The sequence below is a fragment of the Crocodylus siamensis genome, chromosome 4, assembly GCF_052110815.1.
Source record: "Crocodylus siamensis isolate JL-2025a chromosome 4, ASM5211081v1, whole genome shotgun sequence".
Lineage (NCBI taxonomy): Eukaryota > Metazoa > Chordata > Crocodylia > Crocodylidae > Crocodylus > Crocodylus siamensis.
In genome coordinates, this window is record NC_143398.1 from 81,876,776 (window position 1) to 81,892,622 (window position 15,847).

General features: G+C 39.5%; 1 protein-coding gene across 1 annotated transcript in view; it reads right to left on the minus strand.

The window, feature by feature from the left end:
- Window positions 1-15,847, minus strand: part of CEP290 (centrosomal protein 290) — a 102,723-nt gene that overhangs the window by 52,365 nt on the left and 34,511 nt on the right. The window contains 10 exon segments of the mRNA XM_090042646.1: window positions 921-1,055; window positions 1,143-1,250; window positions 1,526-1,690; window positions 4,033-4,488; window positions 5,293-5,404; window positions 8,612-8,763; window positions 11,212-11,417; window positions 11,784-11,895; window positions 13,622-13,795; window positions 14,825-15,055. Of these exon segments, the coding sequence (XP_089898772.1) occupies window positions 921-1,055; window positions 1,143-1,250; window positions 1,526-1,690; window positions 4,033-4,488; window positions 5,293-5,404; window positions 8,612-8,763; window positions 11,212-11,417; window positions 11,784-11,895; window positions 13,622-13,795; window positions 14,825-15,055 (1,851 nt within the window).

The following is a 15,847-nucleotide window of genomic DNA, read 5'->3' on the forward strand; positions in this document are numbered from 1 at the left end:
GGGAGGCTGCGGGAATCACCCCCCCCCCCCCACTTGGCACCCACGCAGCAGCTGTGGCATTGTGTGGGTGCAGAGCAGCTCAGCAGGGCGTCACGTACTGTCTGGGAGCTGGGGCAGTCAGCCGGAGCCCAGCACTGCTCAGCCCCAGTGGCCCTAGCTCCCAGGCAGTGCGCAGCACCCTGCCAAGCTGTGCTGCACCTGTGCCATGGGGCAGCTGCTAAGCAGGTGCCAGGCGGAGGTAGGGGTTGCAATCCCCTCTACCCCCCCACTGTCCCGCACTGCATGGGGGGGCTCTGTCACGAGCCCTCAAAGGCCCTTATCCCTGCTGCTGCAGCTGGTGAGTGTGGGGGGAAGCTGGGGCTCAGCAGGGGATGGGGCTCAGCAGGGCAGCCATGGGAGCTTCTCCTGCAGCTCCCCCAATCCGGAGAGAGGCAAGCACAGCTGGAGGAGTAGTGTGAGAACCTGCAACCGCCCAGCTGTGCCCGTCTCTCCCTGGCCAATTCTTAGTTCCAAAACAGTGCCAAATCAGCATCCTATCTCCTATTCCAATTCAGCCTAATCGAATGGGGCAGCGATTCAAATCACCAAATCGAATCACTGTTCTCTGAATTGGCTGAATCCAAATCTGAATCGAATGCTTCCCTATTCACACAGGCCTAGTAGTTAGTCAACTCCACAGTAAAGCACATGTGCAGATGTACCCCGAGTGAAATACTCTAATAGGATTTAAAGTTTTTTGGTTTCTTTTGTTCATAAAGAGCAAGTCAAGTGACCTTTTCATAAGTTAGATATTGAGCCACTCACCGCAGATACTCTTTTCTTTTAGTGCCTTGCAAAACACATCAAAAAATTCAGGTAAATATATTTACTCTTTGTTATGTGCACGTGTTCTTTTTTTATTAAATTAACCATCTAATTACCTCTTCTAATGATTTGCAGGTTGACCGAGTTTCCAAGATTGTTCGAACATGCTCCCTAATTTTTCTCAAAGCTAGTTCAAGCTGCTGGGGAAGGGGCAAGCTAGAGTCTGGAATGGATCCTGTAGCCTCTTCAACCTATACAAAAAGAATAGACATGAACATTATTTCTTTGACAAGTCTAATCAGCAATTAATTATTAATTTAGTCTGTCAGCATAGGTACCTTTCGAGCAGTACTAAGGATTTCGTTTTGCTGACGTTCATATATATCCAGCTGACGTTCTAATTCTACTTCTCTCTGATCCCAGGCCATCTGTCGCTCTTCATGAAACTGCAAAAATGGATTTAAAAGAGATTTCAAGTGAAATCACAGCCCTCATTATCAATGAGAAGTTTACTCCTAATTTCCAGAGTGTAAAGATTGCACACCTACTTTACAAAATTTGAAAGCAATACATCTCATCTATAACATATCCAAACATGATTAAGTATACAGTTAGGGCATTTAAGCTAAGGGTGTTTTAAAATTGTAGCAGAAGTATTTTAACAATCCTTTATGAAACAAAAAGAATTTTTGTTAGTTGAATATAGTGCAGATGTTTATACCTTATTTTGCTGTACAATTTCTTCTTCCAGACTGTTGATTGTACGTTCATACTCAGAAATGATATTATTCAAATATTTCATCTCTTCTTTTTGCTTGACTAATTCTCGATTTAGTTTAAGTTCCTGGAGACGAAGCTCCTCCATTTTCATATGCCATTCAATTACCTGATAAAGAATTGTACAAACTGATATAATAATGTGTCAAGTCATGAACTTTTAGATGTTACCTGTAACTGTAACTGCGATGCTGCAGTCTTTGTTTAACCAGCAGGAAGGAAACATAACATGAAAACATCTTCAGAAATGGTGGATAACCAGAGCGGTTTATGTACACTGAAGAGAGCAGGTAGATAAATGTCCCTATCCTCCCAGAGTATTCTTTCAAACCAGAATAGTTGTTGTAGATCAGTACTTATTCTATAAAAAGGCTAGTTTCCAAACAAATTGGAGTCCAAAGTGGATTCTGAAGAAGACATCTGTAGAGACAGTTCAGCCTATTGACACTTGAGTGGACTAAAACAGTCCCTCTGGCCTAAAAGGTCTAGTTGCTTTGACATAAGCAGGCCAGAGTGCATTCACAAAGCTAGTATATGCCACAGGCTATGTTATTGTAGACCCTGTTTTTCTATGCTGGGCTGATGCAGCTTGTTTTTCTGCAAGATCTGATAATAAAAATGCTTGTTATGAATAAAAAGGGTTGTCATGGTGCATTCCACCCATTTCTGGAGCAGATGGCTCCTGGTACCAAGAGGGGGAAAATGATAAAATAAGACATAACCCAAGTTGTTGATGAAAAATGGAAAACTGGCTTAATTGGCAGCTACCTGACTAAAGGACTATAAATATTAGACATTTTTCCCTTTACCTTCTCTCTTGCCTCCCCTTTCCCTTCCCCTCCTCTCCTCCCCTCCCCACCCCTTTTCTTTCCCCTCATTCTAATGAAGCCTAAGAACTGAAGACATCTGACCTCCCTTCAAGGAACCTGCTCTGAGATGCCTGGCTAGCTTTCGAGACGTGTATTATTAGGACTGGTAATACACCATTACTTGCTTGCTAAGATTATATCTATATGCATGCTTGGAGTTAATGCTTTATAATGTTTAATAAAACTAATTTATTAAAGAGACAGACAACTGGGTCCTCGTTTGGAGAGAATAAAATAGATTCTCATTTGGAGAAAACTGAAGCATACTTTAATGCAATATCAACCCTACTGTTTGCTCTCTCTCAGTTTGGAAGGAGAACTAGCTACCACTGGTTCTTAACGCAGCACATCCCCCTTAAAATCTCCTAATGCAGAGCGCAGTAAGAAAAACACTTCTTTTCTTTACGCCCCACAAATCCTCACATGATAAGAGGGCAGTGGGGTTCCTGCAATAGGCTGGGATCAGGTTTGAGGAGGGGGTACTGACATCAGCACTCAGAAAAGCAGAAATGATTATAGTAGGAACAATGCATGATATATTGACGCACTGTGTTTTATCGATGAATAGTTTCCTAGATGACATATCAAAGTTGTGGCTCAAATTACATCCCTTGCATTTGCATAGTTGGGACAGAAGATTTCAGGAATTTGGTATCTTTTCCAAAGTGAAATTAAATTTACAAAACTACCAAGAAGCATTTATATATAAGAACTACAACTATTTGAAACAATAACTAACTCATATATCACCAACTGCTCTAAAAGCCTTGGAGACTGGTTTAAAAATTAAAAATACCCAGGCCATTATAATCACCAAATGAACGAAAATGCCTTTAAACACAGAATGCAATACACACACACACACATATGTGTGCACATGCACACACACTAATTTGCAACAGAAAAGACTGGCGCTTACCCAGTTGAAAGACAATTCTACTAAGAATGACAGAGTTACCTGAACTAAAATTTGTCTGGACAGTTGCGTTAATTTCCCTACTTTGAGACCCCATCTACACATTGCACTGAAGGCAGGGACAGGTAAAATATGGCACGCAGGCTGGATATGGCCTGCCAGGTCATTCTATATGGCCCATGGGGCCCCTAAAAAAAAGTTAGAAAATGAATTATCATCTTCCCATTGCTACCTGTGAAAGATGACAAGGCACCAGCAGCAGCAGAACCTAGAAGCTGGCGGCACAATCTCGTGGCAGCAGTAGCAAGGCCCACCCGGCCCTGCCCCAACCCTCTGCTCCCTCCCAGACCCCATCTGAAAGCTTCTGCCTAACTAGTAGTAGCCGAATGTAGCTGGTAAATAGTGGAGAGGTACCTGGGGAGTCAGATGTTAGGCACATTATAATGTGTCATAAATCCAATGTCTATATTTAGTCCATGAGTTTTTGTATCCAGTAGGTTGATAAAGTGAAGGCTGATGAAGTGAAGTATTTGAGTCGGTCTAATAAAAGATATAAGATTTACCCAAAGAACCTTGTCTGCCTATGTCCTTAGACCAACACGGCTTTAACTTATACCCAACATGGCAAAATTAACATTTATTTGAGGATATAACAAGCAGTCATACCTTTTGTGCTCCTCTCGTATCTTTCAATGTGCCTATTAACTCTTCTAAACCTTTCAGCTTTAACTCCATCTCGAGTACTTTGTTTTCTGCATTTCGACGTTCTTCTTGGGCACTCTGAACTTCTTCCATGATTTTCAATTTGTCATTCTGTAGCTGAATCATGGTTTTAGAGAATTTCTCCTGTTGTGCCAAGGGCAGAGCACCACAAAACTGTCGTCGCAGAGACTGCACTGTCTGATGTAGATGTCTGACTCTATGTCTCCCTTCTAGCCGGGCATAATATAATGCTTGTTCTTTGTCATCAAGCTTTTGTTCCAGGCGTAAATTACAGATCTCCATCTTTTGAAGTTTTAGTGTAAGTGTCTCTACCTTCCCCACAGCAGTGGACTCACTAATTTGGAGGGCTACAATATGCTGATGTAGTTTTGCAATAAGTGCTTTTTCATCCGACTCTGCCTAGGGACCAAAAAATATAGCACAGACAATTTAAGTATATAAAATCATTCATATAAAATGAAATACATTTCTGCATGCACTGTAAATGATTAATAAACTATTGCAGAATCTCCTGAAAAAAAATAAAGAAAGAAGTTTTATTGTATTTCCTTGCATATAACCTGCATCTTTCCCCCAAAAAACAGCTGAGGAAAAATGGGGTATGCATTACATGCAAGGAAAATGGGTAATAAAAACTGACAGGGGAAAGGGGCTGATGGAGTGGCTGCACTAATTGCCACACCTCTGGGAGCCCTGGAATTAATGTTTCCACTGCCTCTTACTTCCCCCACCTCCATCGCCAAATGTCCAGACCTCTAGAGAGCCTTCATCCCCCATCTGTGTGCTGAATCAATCTCGCACATGGAACTGGCCCATACCTAGACACAGCACACCAGAACCAACCCAGAATACGACCCCAGGGCTGGTACAGCTGTGCCTGACCAAGTGTGCTGGTTCTAGAACCACATATTGGGTTGAACCCAGTGTGCTGGGTTTAGGGCTGGTGCATAACCCCCAGTCCTGGTGTGCAACTTCCAACCCTGACACACATGCCCCCAGTACTAGTGCATGGCCCCTGAGCTTCAGAGACCCCAGACCTCAGGTACTTACACTTACTCTAAGGTAAGACCTTTCTTTTTCTGTCTTTGGGTCCTTCCCAATATAGGGTGCATGTTATATTTCGGGGTGATAAAATATGGTATTCCCTCCCTTAGAAAAATATAAATTAGTTTTGTGTCTCCATAAATGCAGACTTGATCATACCTGAAAATCTAAAACTTGTATTCTAAGGGATTCAATTTCCTTCTCTCTGGATTGCTGGCGTGCCTCTAGTGCTGCAACCTGCATTTTGGCAATATCAGACACCTCTCTTAACCTTAGACAAAACAACAAGGACATTGTGCAAATTAAAAATAGTAAATACTCCATCAAGCAAAAATGGTTGAGTTGTCAATAAAATATTAAGTTGGCCCATACAGGAGGTCCTGAAGAGAAGCACTTAAGGCATAGTAAAATGTTTAATGTTTTCATATATTCTATCATTTCCAAGTTGATGTCCCCACTTACTACACTATACTATCCCTGTTATTAAAACTGTTGATAATTTCCATTCATCCATACCTTCTAAACATTATTCCAATAAATGCACCTATGTATAGGCTTACCTAAAAGTGCTAAAGGTTAAAGAATTTTTTGTGGGCCATTATCTTTTATTGATCAAACTACATATTTGAGAGGGATTTAGACAAGTTTTCAGGTACAAAATAGAAAGTTGTTCTATGCCTGAAAACATGTAAATCTCATCCAACCCTGCAGCTGGTCCAATAAAAGATAATGTCCACAAAGATACTGTCCCTCTCACATATTTTGTGAACAATCTTGGATACAACCCCGTGAGAGGTAGAAGAGGGAAAGGGGCCAGGAGGCTTCCCTGGCTGACCAGAAAAATCCAGGGCAGACTAAGGGCCAAAAGGGGAGCACATAAAAAGTGGAAACGGGGAGAGATCACCAAAGAGGAATATACCTCTTCTGCTCGTGCTTGTAGGGAGGCAGTTAGACAGGCCAAAGCTACCATGGAGCTGAGGATGGCAACCCAAGTAAAAGACAATAAGAAATTGTTTTTAGATATATAGGGAGTAAAAGGAAGGCCCAGGGAGGAATAGGACCTCTGCTAAATGGGCAGAAACAATTGGTGACGGACAGAGGGGACAAGGCTGAACTCCTCAACGAGTTCTTCGCCTCAGTGTTCCTAAGCGAGAGGCATGACAAGTCTCTCACTGGGAGTGTAGGGAGGCAGCAGCAAGGCACCAGACTTCCATGCGTGGACCCTGAGGTGGTGCAGGGTCACTTGGAAGAACTGGATGCCTTTAAGTCGGCAGGCCCGGATGAGCTCCATCCGAGGGTACTGAAGGCACTGGCCGACATCATTGCAGAGCCACTGGCAGGAATATTTGAACGCTCGTGGCGCACGGGTCAAGTCCCGGAGGACTGGAAAAGGGCCAATGTGGTTCCCATTTTCAAGAAGGGGAGGAAGGAGGACCCGGGCAACTATAGGCCAGTTAGTCTCACCTCCATCCTTGGCAAAGTCTTTGAAAAAATTATCAAGGCTCACATTTGTGAGAGCCCGGCAGGGCAAGTTATGCTGAGGGGAAACCAGCATGGGTTCGTGGCAGGCAGATCGTGCCTGACCAATCTAGTCTTTTTTTATGACCAGGTTACAAAACGCCTCGACGCAGGAGGAGGGGTGGATGTCGTATACTTGGACTTCAGGAAGGCCTTTGATACGGTATCCCACCCCATACTGGCGAACAAGTTAAGGGGCTGTGACTTGGATGACTGCACAGTCCGGTGGGTGGAGAATTGGCTGGAGGGTCGCACCCAGAGAGTTGTGGTGGATGGGTCGGTTTCGACCTGGAAGGGTGTGAGCAGTGGGGTCCCGCAGGGCTCGGTCCTTGGACCGATACTCTTTAATGTCTTCATCAGCGACTTGGATGAGGGAGTGAAATGTACTCTGTCCAAGTTTGCAGATGACACTAAGCTATGGGGCGAAGTGGACACGCCGGAGGGCAGGGAGCAGCTGCAAGCAGACCTGGACAGGTTAGACAAGTGGGCAGAAAACAACAGAATGCAGTTCAACAAGGAGAAATGCAAAGTGCTGCATCTAGGGAGGAAAAATGTCCAGCACACCTACAGCCTAGGAAATGACCTGCTGGGTGGCACGGAAGTGGAAAGGGATCTTGGAGTCCTAGTGGACTCCAAGATGAACATGAGTCGGCAGTGTGACGAAACCATCAGAAAAGCCAATGGCACTTTATCGTGCATCAGCAGATGCATGACAAATAGGTCCAAGGAGGTGATACTTCCCCTCTATCGGGCGCTGGTCAGACCGCAGCTGGAGTACTGCGTGCAATTCTGGGCGCCGCACTTCATGAAGGATGCGGATAATCTGGAGAGGGTCCAGAGAAGGGCCACTCGTATGGTTAAGGGCCTGCAGGCCAAGCCCTACGAGGAGAGACTAGAGAAACTGGACCTTTTCAGCCTCCGCAAGAGAAGGTTGAGAGGCGACCTGGTGGCTGCCTATAAGTTCATCGGGGGGCACAGAAGGGAATTGGTGAGTATTTATTCACCAAGGCCCCCCCGGGGGTTACAAGAAATAATGGCCACAAGCTAGAAGAGAGCAGATTTAGATTGGATATTAGGAGGAACTTCTTCACAGTTCGAGTGGCCAAGGTTTGGAACAGGCTCCCAAGGGAGGTGGTGCTCTCCCCTACCCTGGGGGTCTTCAAGCGAAGGCTAGATGTGTATCTAGCTGGGGTAATGTAGGCCCAGCACTCTTTCCTGCTTATGCAGGGGGTCAGACTCGATGATCTATTGAGGTCCCTTCCGACCCCAGCATCTATGAATCTATGAATCTATGAAAACATCTATCCAACACTGCTTTAAAAAATAAATTGTTTCTCCCTCCCTTATTTTCATAAACACACAAATACATTTTATTTTGCTCTAGTTCAAGCTTGTCCCACAAAGTATTTTGGAAACAAAGCCGAGTTTTACTTGCCTGATCCTTCTCATTTCAGTACTGTGATTAGCTACAAGCATCTCCAATTAATTGATTTTTAGAGGAAAACATCCTGTATAATCATCTTATTTAAAAAAAAAAAAGAGAACTCTTTATAAAAATTTTATAACGCCTGTATATGGAACAGAAAGAACAAAGACAAGCATGCATTGGAAGGGAAGTAATTTAGACACAGACACCAATGCCCTTATAATCATGCCTGCATCTGTAGCGTAGGACAGAAAAATAGTATTTTAATTCCTATGCATGTAGTGAACCTTATTCATATACTATACTAATATATACTAAAACTGCTACAGAATATTCATAGTATATCTTTCTGGCTTCATTCATAAGGTTCACTACATTTTGTTATATAAACACACCATAAATTAATTCTATATTTAACAAAAAAAAGTATTCATTTTTATATACAAACACACAAAACACACACTGCTATAACTTAAATATTACTATAAATACTTTCAAACTTATTGCAATACTAAATTGTAGCTCTTTACTTACTTGGATACCTCTATTTTTAGCTCCATTTCACTCTTCTCTAGATCCATTATTCGTTGTCTATCCGCATCACTTACTGCCTTACTCACACTGTTTGCCAGCTCATCTCTTAATGTTTGTTCCAACTTTTGTGCCTCAAGGTTGACTCTGGTAAGCTAAAACAAACTACATTTGCTAAGTACATTTAGAATACACATGTAATATTTTTAGTCAATACAAAGTATAACAAGTTAGTTTAGTGAAATGTTTTCTTTTGTTTTATTTCTTTTCTTCCATTTTAAATAGTAAACTTCTTGTTTACAGAATTGCACACAAGTAGAAGTAGATATATAGGCATCTATACAGCAAGGCATTCTAAACTAAAAACTATTTTTTCTCTGCTTACAATTCATGAAAACAGTGGAACGAAAACAAGCTACCTATACATAATATACGGACTACAAAAGGGAACAAGATTAAACTCCACAGAACCAGGCCTTTCTTTGTTATAAATCTGTAGAATAACTAGGCCAATGAGGCTGGTAATACAAAGAATAAACTTACTGACTCCAAATAATATCATTATAATAGTATTGTTAGCAAGGATTTCCATATGAAGTGACTATTAATTTTGAAAACCCAGGGCTAGACATCTTACTTTCTAAAAATCTGACCCTTGTAAGTGCTCTGCACTTTTTGGAATTAGGCCTCACAAAAGGATCATAGCTGGTCATAAAAAAAATAAAGCACCTAAAGTTTGTAGCAACCTCTGAAAATTAAATAGATTGGACAAAGACAGATATCTGTAAGACCTTGGGTGGCAATGCAAAATGGCCTGGAAATAGGTTTACTATAGGTAGATCACACCAAATAAACTGAAGTGGGTTTTTTTGTCTGTTTGTTTGCTTTTTTAAAGATAATGGAACTGAACTTCTAGAGAAAGGGTGCAGACGGACAAAAATATAGAGGAGGAGAGAAGGGTTATTACTGCCTATAAGCATGTGTCAGCTGATCAGTAGCAGCCGTTTCATGTCTGTTATATCCCTACAATGAATGGAATTTTATCTAAAGCAGTTTATTCTTTAGGAAAACAGCTACGAAACAATTACAAAAGATCAGCTTGACATATGGTATGTCTTCCACTTTATTCATAAAACGGTTTAATTTGCCCATATCCAAAGGAAGTATGATATAGCTCCTCTCTCTACACTTCAGAAAACACTTGGTATAATGAAAAATATTTGTGAAGATGGAGATTATATTCCACATTGCAAAATAAGTGTGAAACTAGCTAAAGATGTCAACAGATACTGTTAAAAGGGCAGAGGAAGATTAGTAATGGAGGTCCTCCAGGATCAGTCAGGATTTTTTGTAATATTTTCATAAATAACCTTGAAATAAAGGATAGGAGTTTGACACAAAGTTAGGAGGTATTGTCAATATAGAAAGAAAACTGAAATATCATATAGAAAGAATCAAAAGAGCCAAATGACTGAAGCATGGTCAGCCATGTTCAAGAAAGATAAAAATCAAACATTTGTTTGGAGAAAAGCTACCAGAGCGATCAAGAGAATGTAGAGTCTATTATACAAAGGGTGGAAACAGATGTCACTGTTGCGCCTCCATAAAAATGTTATGGTGGCACAAAGTGAAAGACAACCCTAACTTAAAAGAGGTTATAACAATATGCTGCCTATAATAGCTGGGAGCTGTATCCAGTGGCTCTGGAAGTCCTTTCAACTCTGTCTTCCCACATTATGACTTGTATTTGACGTGTCAGACAATCATGCGGAAAACTTCCTGGAAAAATCAAGATGGCAGTGCTTCAAGAGAGGAATTATAAACCCTACAAGTGCCATGAACAGGTGTTACATTTGAACTAGGAGAAAAGCCTTTCTTCTGGCAGAAAAAAAAGTGTATCGGCAGGTGTTCAAGAGCTTTTTTACAGAAGAGAACTGGCTCTTCTGCAAAAAGTTGGATTGGATACTTACCAGGAAGATCCCCCTCCTGATGATCCAACTCAAATGGTTTTACACTTCTTTCTGGTGTGGACACCCACAATATCCCATAATTTTCCACTTTCCCTCCATTCATCCAAGGACAGAGGGCTGTTCTGCAGCAGGAACCTGCCACCAGGGAAGAATGGCTCCCCATCTCTCTAATCAGCTGATTGGCAGAACATATTCCCAGGACTGGAAGGAACCTCCTAGGGCTGCCTGTGGCAGCTTCTACTGTTCAGCAGCTGCCAACTTCAACTGACAGCCTGTTTCTTTCCTAGGCAGGAGAGAGGTCTGGCTGTCAACTAATGGGTGGTGGTAGCCCAAGGAGAAGTTCTCTAGTACCCTCCAGCTGGTGAGCTTTTCAGCCAGAGGGCTGGAATGCATGTACGCTCCAGCTCCTGAGCTACTTTTTTATGGGTAAGATTCAAATATTACTGATAAATAAATGAATTATGATTAAATAAATCCATTCTTCAAGCTAAAGTGTATTTTAAGTAGCTATACTCAGAGGTCCGTAACTATCAGAGCCATTATTAGTATTCATTATTGATACAGTGGGTTTCATCAGTAGATGAAAGGTGCATTTCTAAAGTTTAACTTACATATTGTATGTCTCAAGTTTACCTCAGCAAATTTTGTCTCCAGTTCAAAGTTACGTTCTTCCACTTGTTTTAAAGTATTTCTTAGGTGTTCATACATTCGTTGAGAATGTTCAGCTCTCTGTCTTTCATTCAGTTCTTTCATTTCCAGCATGGTGATTTTTTTAGAAATAGAAACGATCTCACTATTGGTTATTGCTTTTGCAGCCTTGTCCATGGTATTATCACCCCCTGTATTCAACAATATTTTACTTAGGAGATATACAAGGATTTTAAAATAGAGAAATAAAACACAACTTCTTAGAGAGTATGAAATAGTAAAGCAAATATATCCTATTGTAAGCTAAACTGTCCCAGAACACCTACATTAATTTCCGTACTAATAATTTCCCCAAATGAGCTAACTAGCCATACATTTTGTATGTCTTTTTGTTTTTATAAAGACTCTTAAGTTTTTATAAGCTCTTAAGTCTCCGAATGTAGGAGACAGAAAGACTACTAAAGGGTTTATTCTAAAGTCTTCTGAAGATTCATAATTCTACTTTACATAAAAAGTGGACATACTGTTCCTCATGTCTTTAGTACTGTTATACCTACCCAATTTAGTTGTTTGCTCCCAAGCTTGTTCTACGGTATGAAGCTTTTCTTTTGCAATCTCAAGTTCCTTATTTAATGAACTTATCTGTTCCTTCAAGGATGCATTCTCACGCTGTGTAACAGGAAAGAGTAACGACAAAAAAGAATTCAGCAACATAATAGCGTTGAGGGTAGTTAAATATTTTGCTTAACTTGTCTAATAAGACGAACTATGTAGGGTATCACGTTCCTATAAGGATAAAAATACCTGTTGTATATTTCTGTTATTTGTTATTACCATACATATTTATCAACACTTATGTTCAAAGACTAATTTTTTATGCTAGAAAAGGAAATGTAAATGATTACATAAAGGTTTAAAACTTCGATTTTTTTTCCTTTTGCTACTTTAAAGTTCCTTCTTTCGTCCAAATGATGGCTCATACTCAACTCATAATTAAGCCAATGCAACAAATGCAAAATTTCATATTGCGTTTTTATGTCTTTAGTTTTTCAAATATTTCTTACTTTTTGATCTTTCAAATTACAGAGCTAAGCATAATAGATGAATTTCTATCTCTAGTAGTAAAAATGAAGCTTAAGAAACTTCCACTCTGTGGCTACTGACTACACATTCAACAGACCAAAAACAAATATCTGCAGCAACTCATCAGTTAGTCAACCTTGCATCTGTCATTTTAACTTACTGCCATCCATAGAAAAGTTCATGGCAATTTCCCTGAAATATCCCATTTAATGTAAATGAAGAAAAGAAAAGAGTACTGATTTGGGAAGATGTCCAACTTCTAACACTAGAGACCTTGGTAGGCTTTATTTTTTTTTGGAGGAGGAGGGTGAGAAACACTTGCAGGAATCACCATGATTTTCTCAGTCCTATATTTCATTTTCTGACTATATTTTCTAAATTAAAGAGAAAGGATTCTGCAATGACTTCCTTCCTGCTCCTACCCCTTCAAATCTATCTTTCTGAAAGACTATTACACACAGCATATTTTAAGGGACTAGTATCACTAGCAGCACCTTGCTCTGGAGCTAAATACACTTATTTTGCAGTAGGAGATTCTCTCTGGTAACTCAGTGTTGATGTTTGAGTTTATCTTTAAACACTGAAGAAAAGTAATTTAATAGTCACTGTGGGAAGAAGTATAATTTTTATTCTGGGTTCCACTTTTCTCATAAGCCTAAATACTACTAATTATGCTGAACTCCCCTTCTATTGTATTGTGCTTGGCAAACATAGAGCTAGTTATATTCTGTATAGAAATACATCTTGAACAGACTTTTAAGACTTAAAAAAAAGCATGAGTGTTTTGACCAGTAAATGGAAAATCTGGAATACTTTAGGTGTATCTCAGAGAAATTAACTGAGACACCAGATCATAAGAAAAATACAGATGGCAAAAGACAGGCCCAGGATATATGGCTACCTTATTCTTAACAGCACAGCACCTGCAGGAACTTCACTGACAGTGGCTGCACACAATCTTGATCATTTACTAGCACCCACAGAAAGGCAAGTATTAAAGTTCGGCGGTCTAGACTTTCCTTCTAGATGTTTACTACAAATATCAGAATATTGTTTATCTGAGATATTTCTGAAGTTTACTGCTGTCCTACAAATGATGGCCATCTTACTCCAATCTCTTCTAGCCAATCACAGATTCTTCACTGTGAGACGCTCCAGCAATGGAATTTGAATATGAGAGAGATAGGGGAGAAAAGGCACAATGCTGAGGCTATAGTGCCACCTCTTACAGAAACAACAGGGGACAGTCCTTCAAATTAGAATTAGTAGATACAGCTATTGCCACAACCAGAAAAAAATCACATAACATTACCTCTAAGTGTTCCATGTTAGTTGTTCTCTGGACAAGCAAGTTATCTTTTTGTAACATATCTCTGTATTTAGCAGTTAACTCATTATACTGCTTATTAGCCAGATCTAGCTCAGATAGAGGTACACTGCTATCCAATATTTTTTGCAGGGCAGCAATCTTAAAGTTTGCCATTTCCTATGAAAGTAAATATAATACTGGGTTACTGGTACTTGAGTTTTTTTTAAATGAAGTATTACACTTATTCTTTAAAAAATAAAAATAAAAAGGAGAGATTAGCGAATGCTGCTTTAAAACAAGATAGAACATTTTACTAAACTTTTCAGAGTTATCAACCCCTTTCAGTGCAATGAAAATATTTTTGAAGTACTCTTATCAAATGAAGTGCTGGAGAAATTTGTATGTAAACAGAAAAATGTACTAAAATACCATTATTTTCTATTATTACAATTTTCTATAAAAAGTAATTATACTGCTCAATGTATAAGGACAACACACATAACAAATGCAAATGCTTACTTATTTTGCAATTATACTGATTGATAATATCAACATTAGTTTCAAGGGAGAATTATTAATAATTATTACATTTGAAATCTTGCCACTGTTTAATTACTCAAGATATTTCAAGTATAGCTTTTAAGATATTATGAATAGAAGAAAAAATAAGTTAACTTTACAGAAAACTAAACATTTGAATCATGTAAATGACAAATGGGAATATAGAAATATCAACTTTAATACTAAGTATCTAGCTGTTTGCCCAGCATGGTTAAAGATTTACAACAACATGAAGAGAAGGTCACACTGAAAATCCCATCCCTAATCCCAGATCTGTTCTGGGGATACAAACCTTTACCCTATCAAAAATGTTTAGCACTGGTTCTAGAATATTGTTTTCAGCCTACAATTTTGGTACCAAAAACATAGTATTATAAATGTTATTAAAAACTTTCTGATTTTAAAAGATGAATTATGAAAATCACTTTGCACATCTTATAAAGGGTACATTACATTTAAATGAAAACACTTTTGCTGAAACCAGCTGTCTCCGCCCAAAAAAATAATGCAGGGTGAATCAAGGGAATATCCAATGTCACATATCACAAAAAACCACCGAATTTATGGGAACTTTCAGAATGCTGTAGATGGCAAAACAAATATAGCTACAAGACAAAAGAAGGATACATATATTGCTAGCCATGCCTTGAATCGCTGAAAGTGTCCAAACTTTTCTGTAACTGCCGTCTCCATCAATGTTAGCTCAGCTTTCTTTTTTTCATTTTCTTTTCTAAGATGTCGCTCCATTTCAAGTATCGTTGTGTACTGCCTTGTCAGTAACCTTTCATTCACTCTTAGGACTGTCATTTTTCTACTGTTTTCTGCAAGTAGTTTTTTGGTTTCATCACCATCCATCTGAAGTGCATCCATTAAATTCTATAACATAAAATATTAGTTTAAGTTGCATACAATAGCTTCTTTTGGCAATGAGAAAAATCACTCAGTGTGGACTAATCCTAGCCCATCTCAACCACTGCCAGTGCAGTGTTAATAACAACATGAAACTGAGTAGGTCCCAAAAATTTCAAGGCTATTAGTAGATGCAAGGCAACACAAGGACTCTTCATAAAGGTGCAAAACATTCAGCAAAGGCTGATTACACCTCTTCATAATAACACAAGGAATATTAGTGAGGTGTAAAAGTTAGAAAGCAGGTTGTTTCTGCACAAAATAGCAAGTACAGTCAATTTGGTTTTAAAAGTACCTTTAATGCTGATATCAGTAAGAGTTGCAAATGAGCAGTGCCATTTGCACAATTTAAACTGTTGCCTCCAGAAGTCTTAAGAGGTTTATATTGTTCTACTGTTGTACTCACAGCCAATGAAATGAATGACAATAAACTGACCAGAACTCAACACTTTCTTTGTTGATATGTTTTACTACTTCAATAACATACTACCTTGCATATCCATTTGTATTGATAGTGTTAGAGTGATGTTGCAGCCATGATGGAGCAGGAATTATGCAAGAGGCAAGTATTTCATCAGATCAGATGAACATTTTGCATTCAAAAGCTTGTCTATGCCAATTATGCAATTGGCCCCGTGCACCGCCCCCACCTCCACCACAAGGCAGCACTTTAACAAATCCTTGCCCCATTCTTCTTGACAAAAGAGGAAAATATTTAGATGTACAGTACCAGAAAAATCTTAAAACACTGTAGCCTCA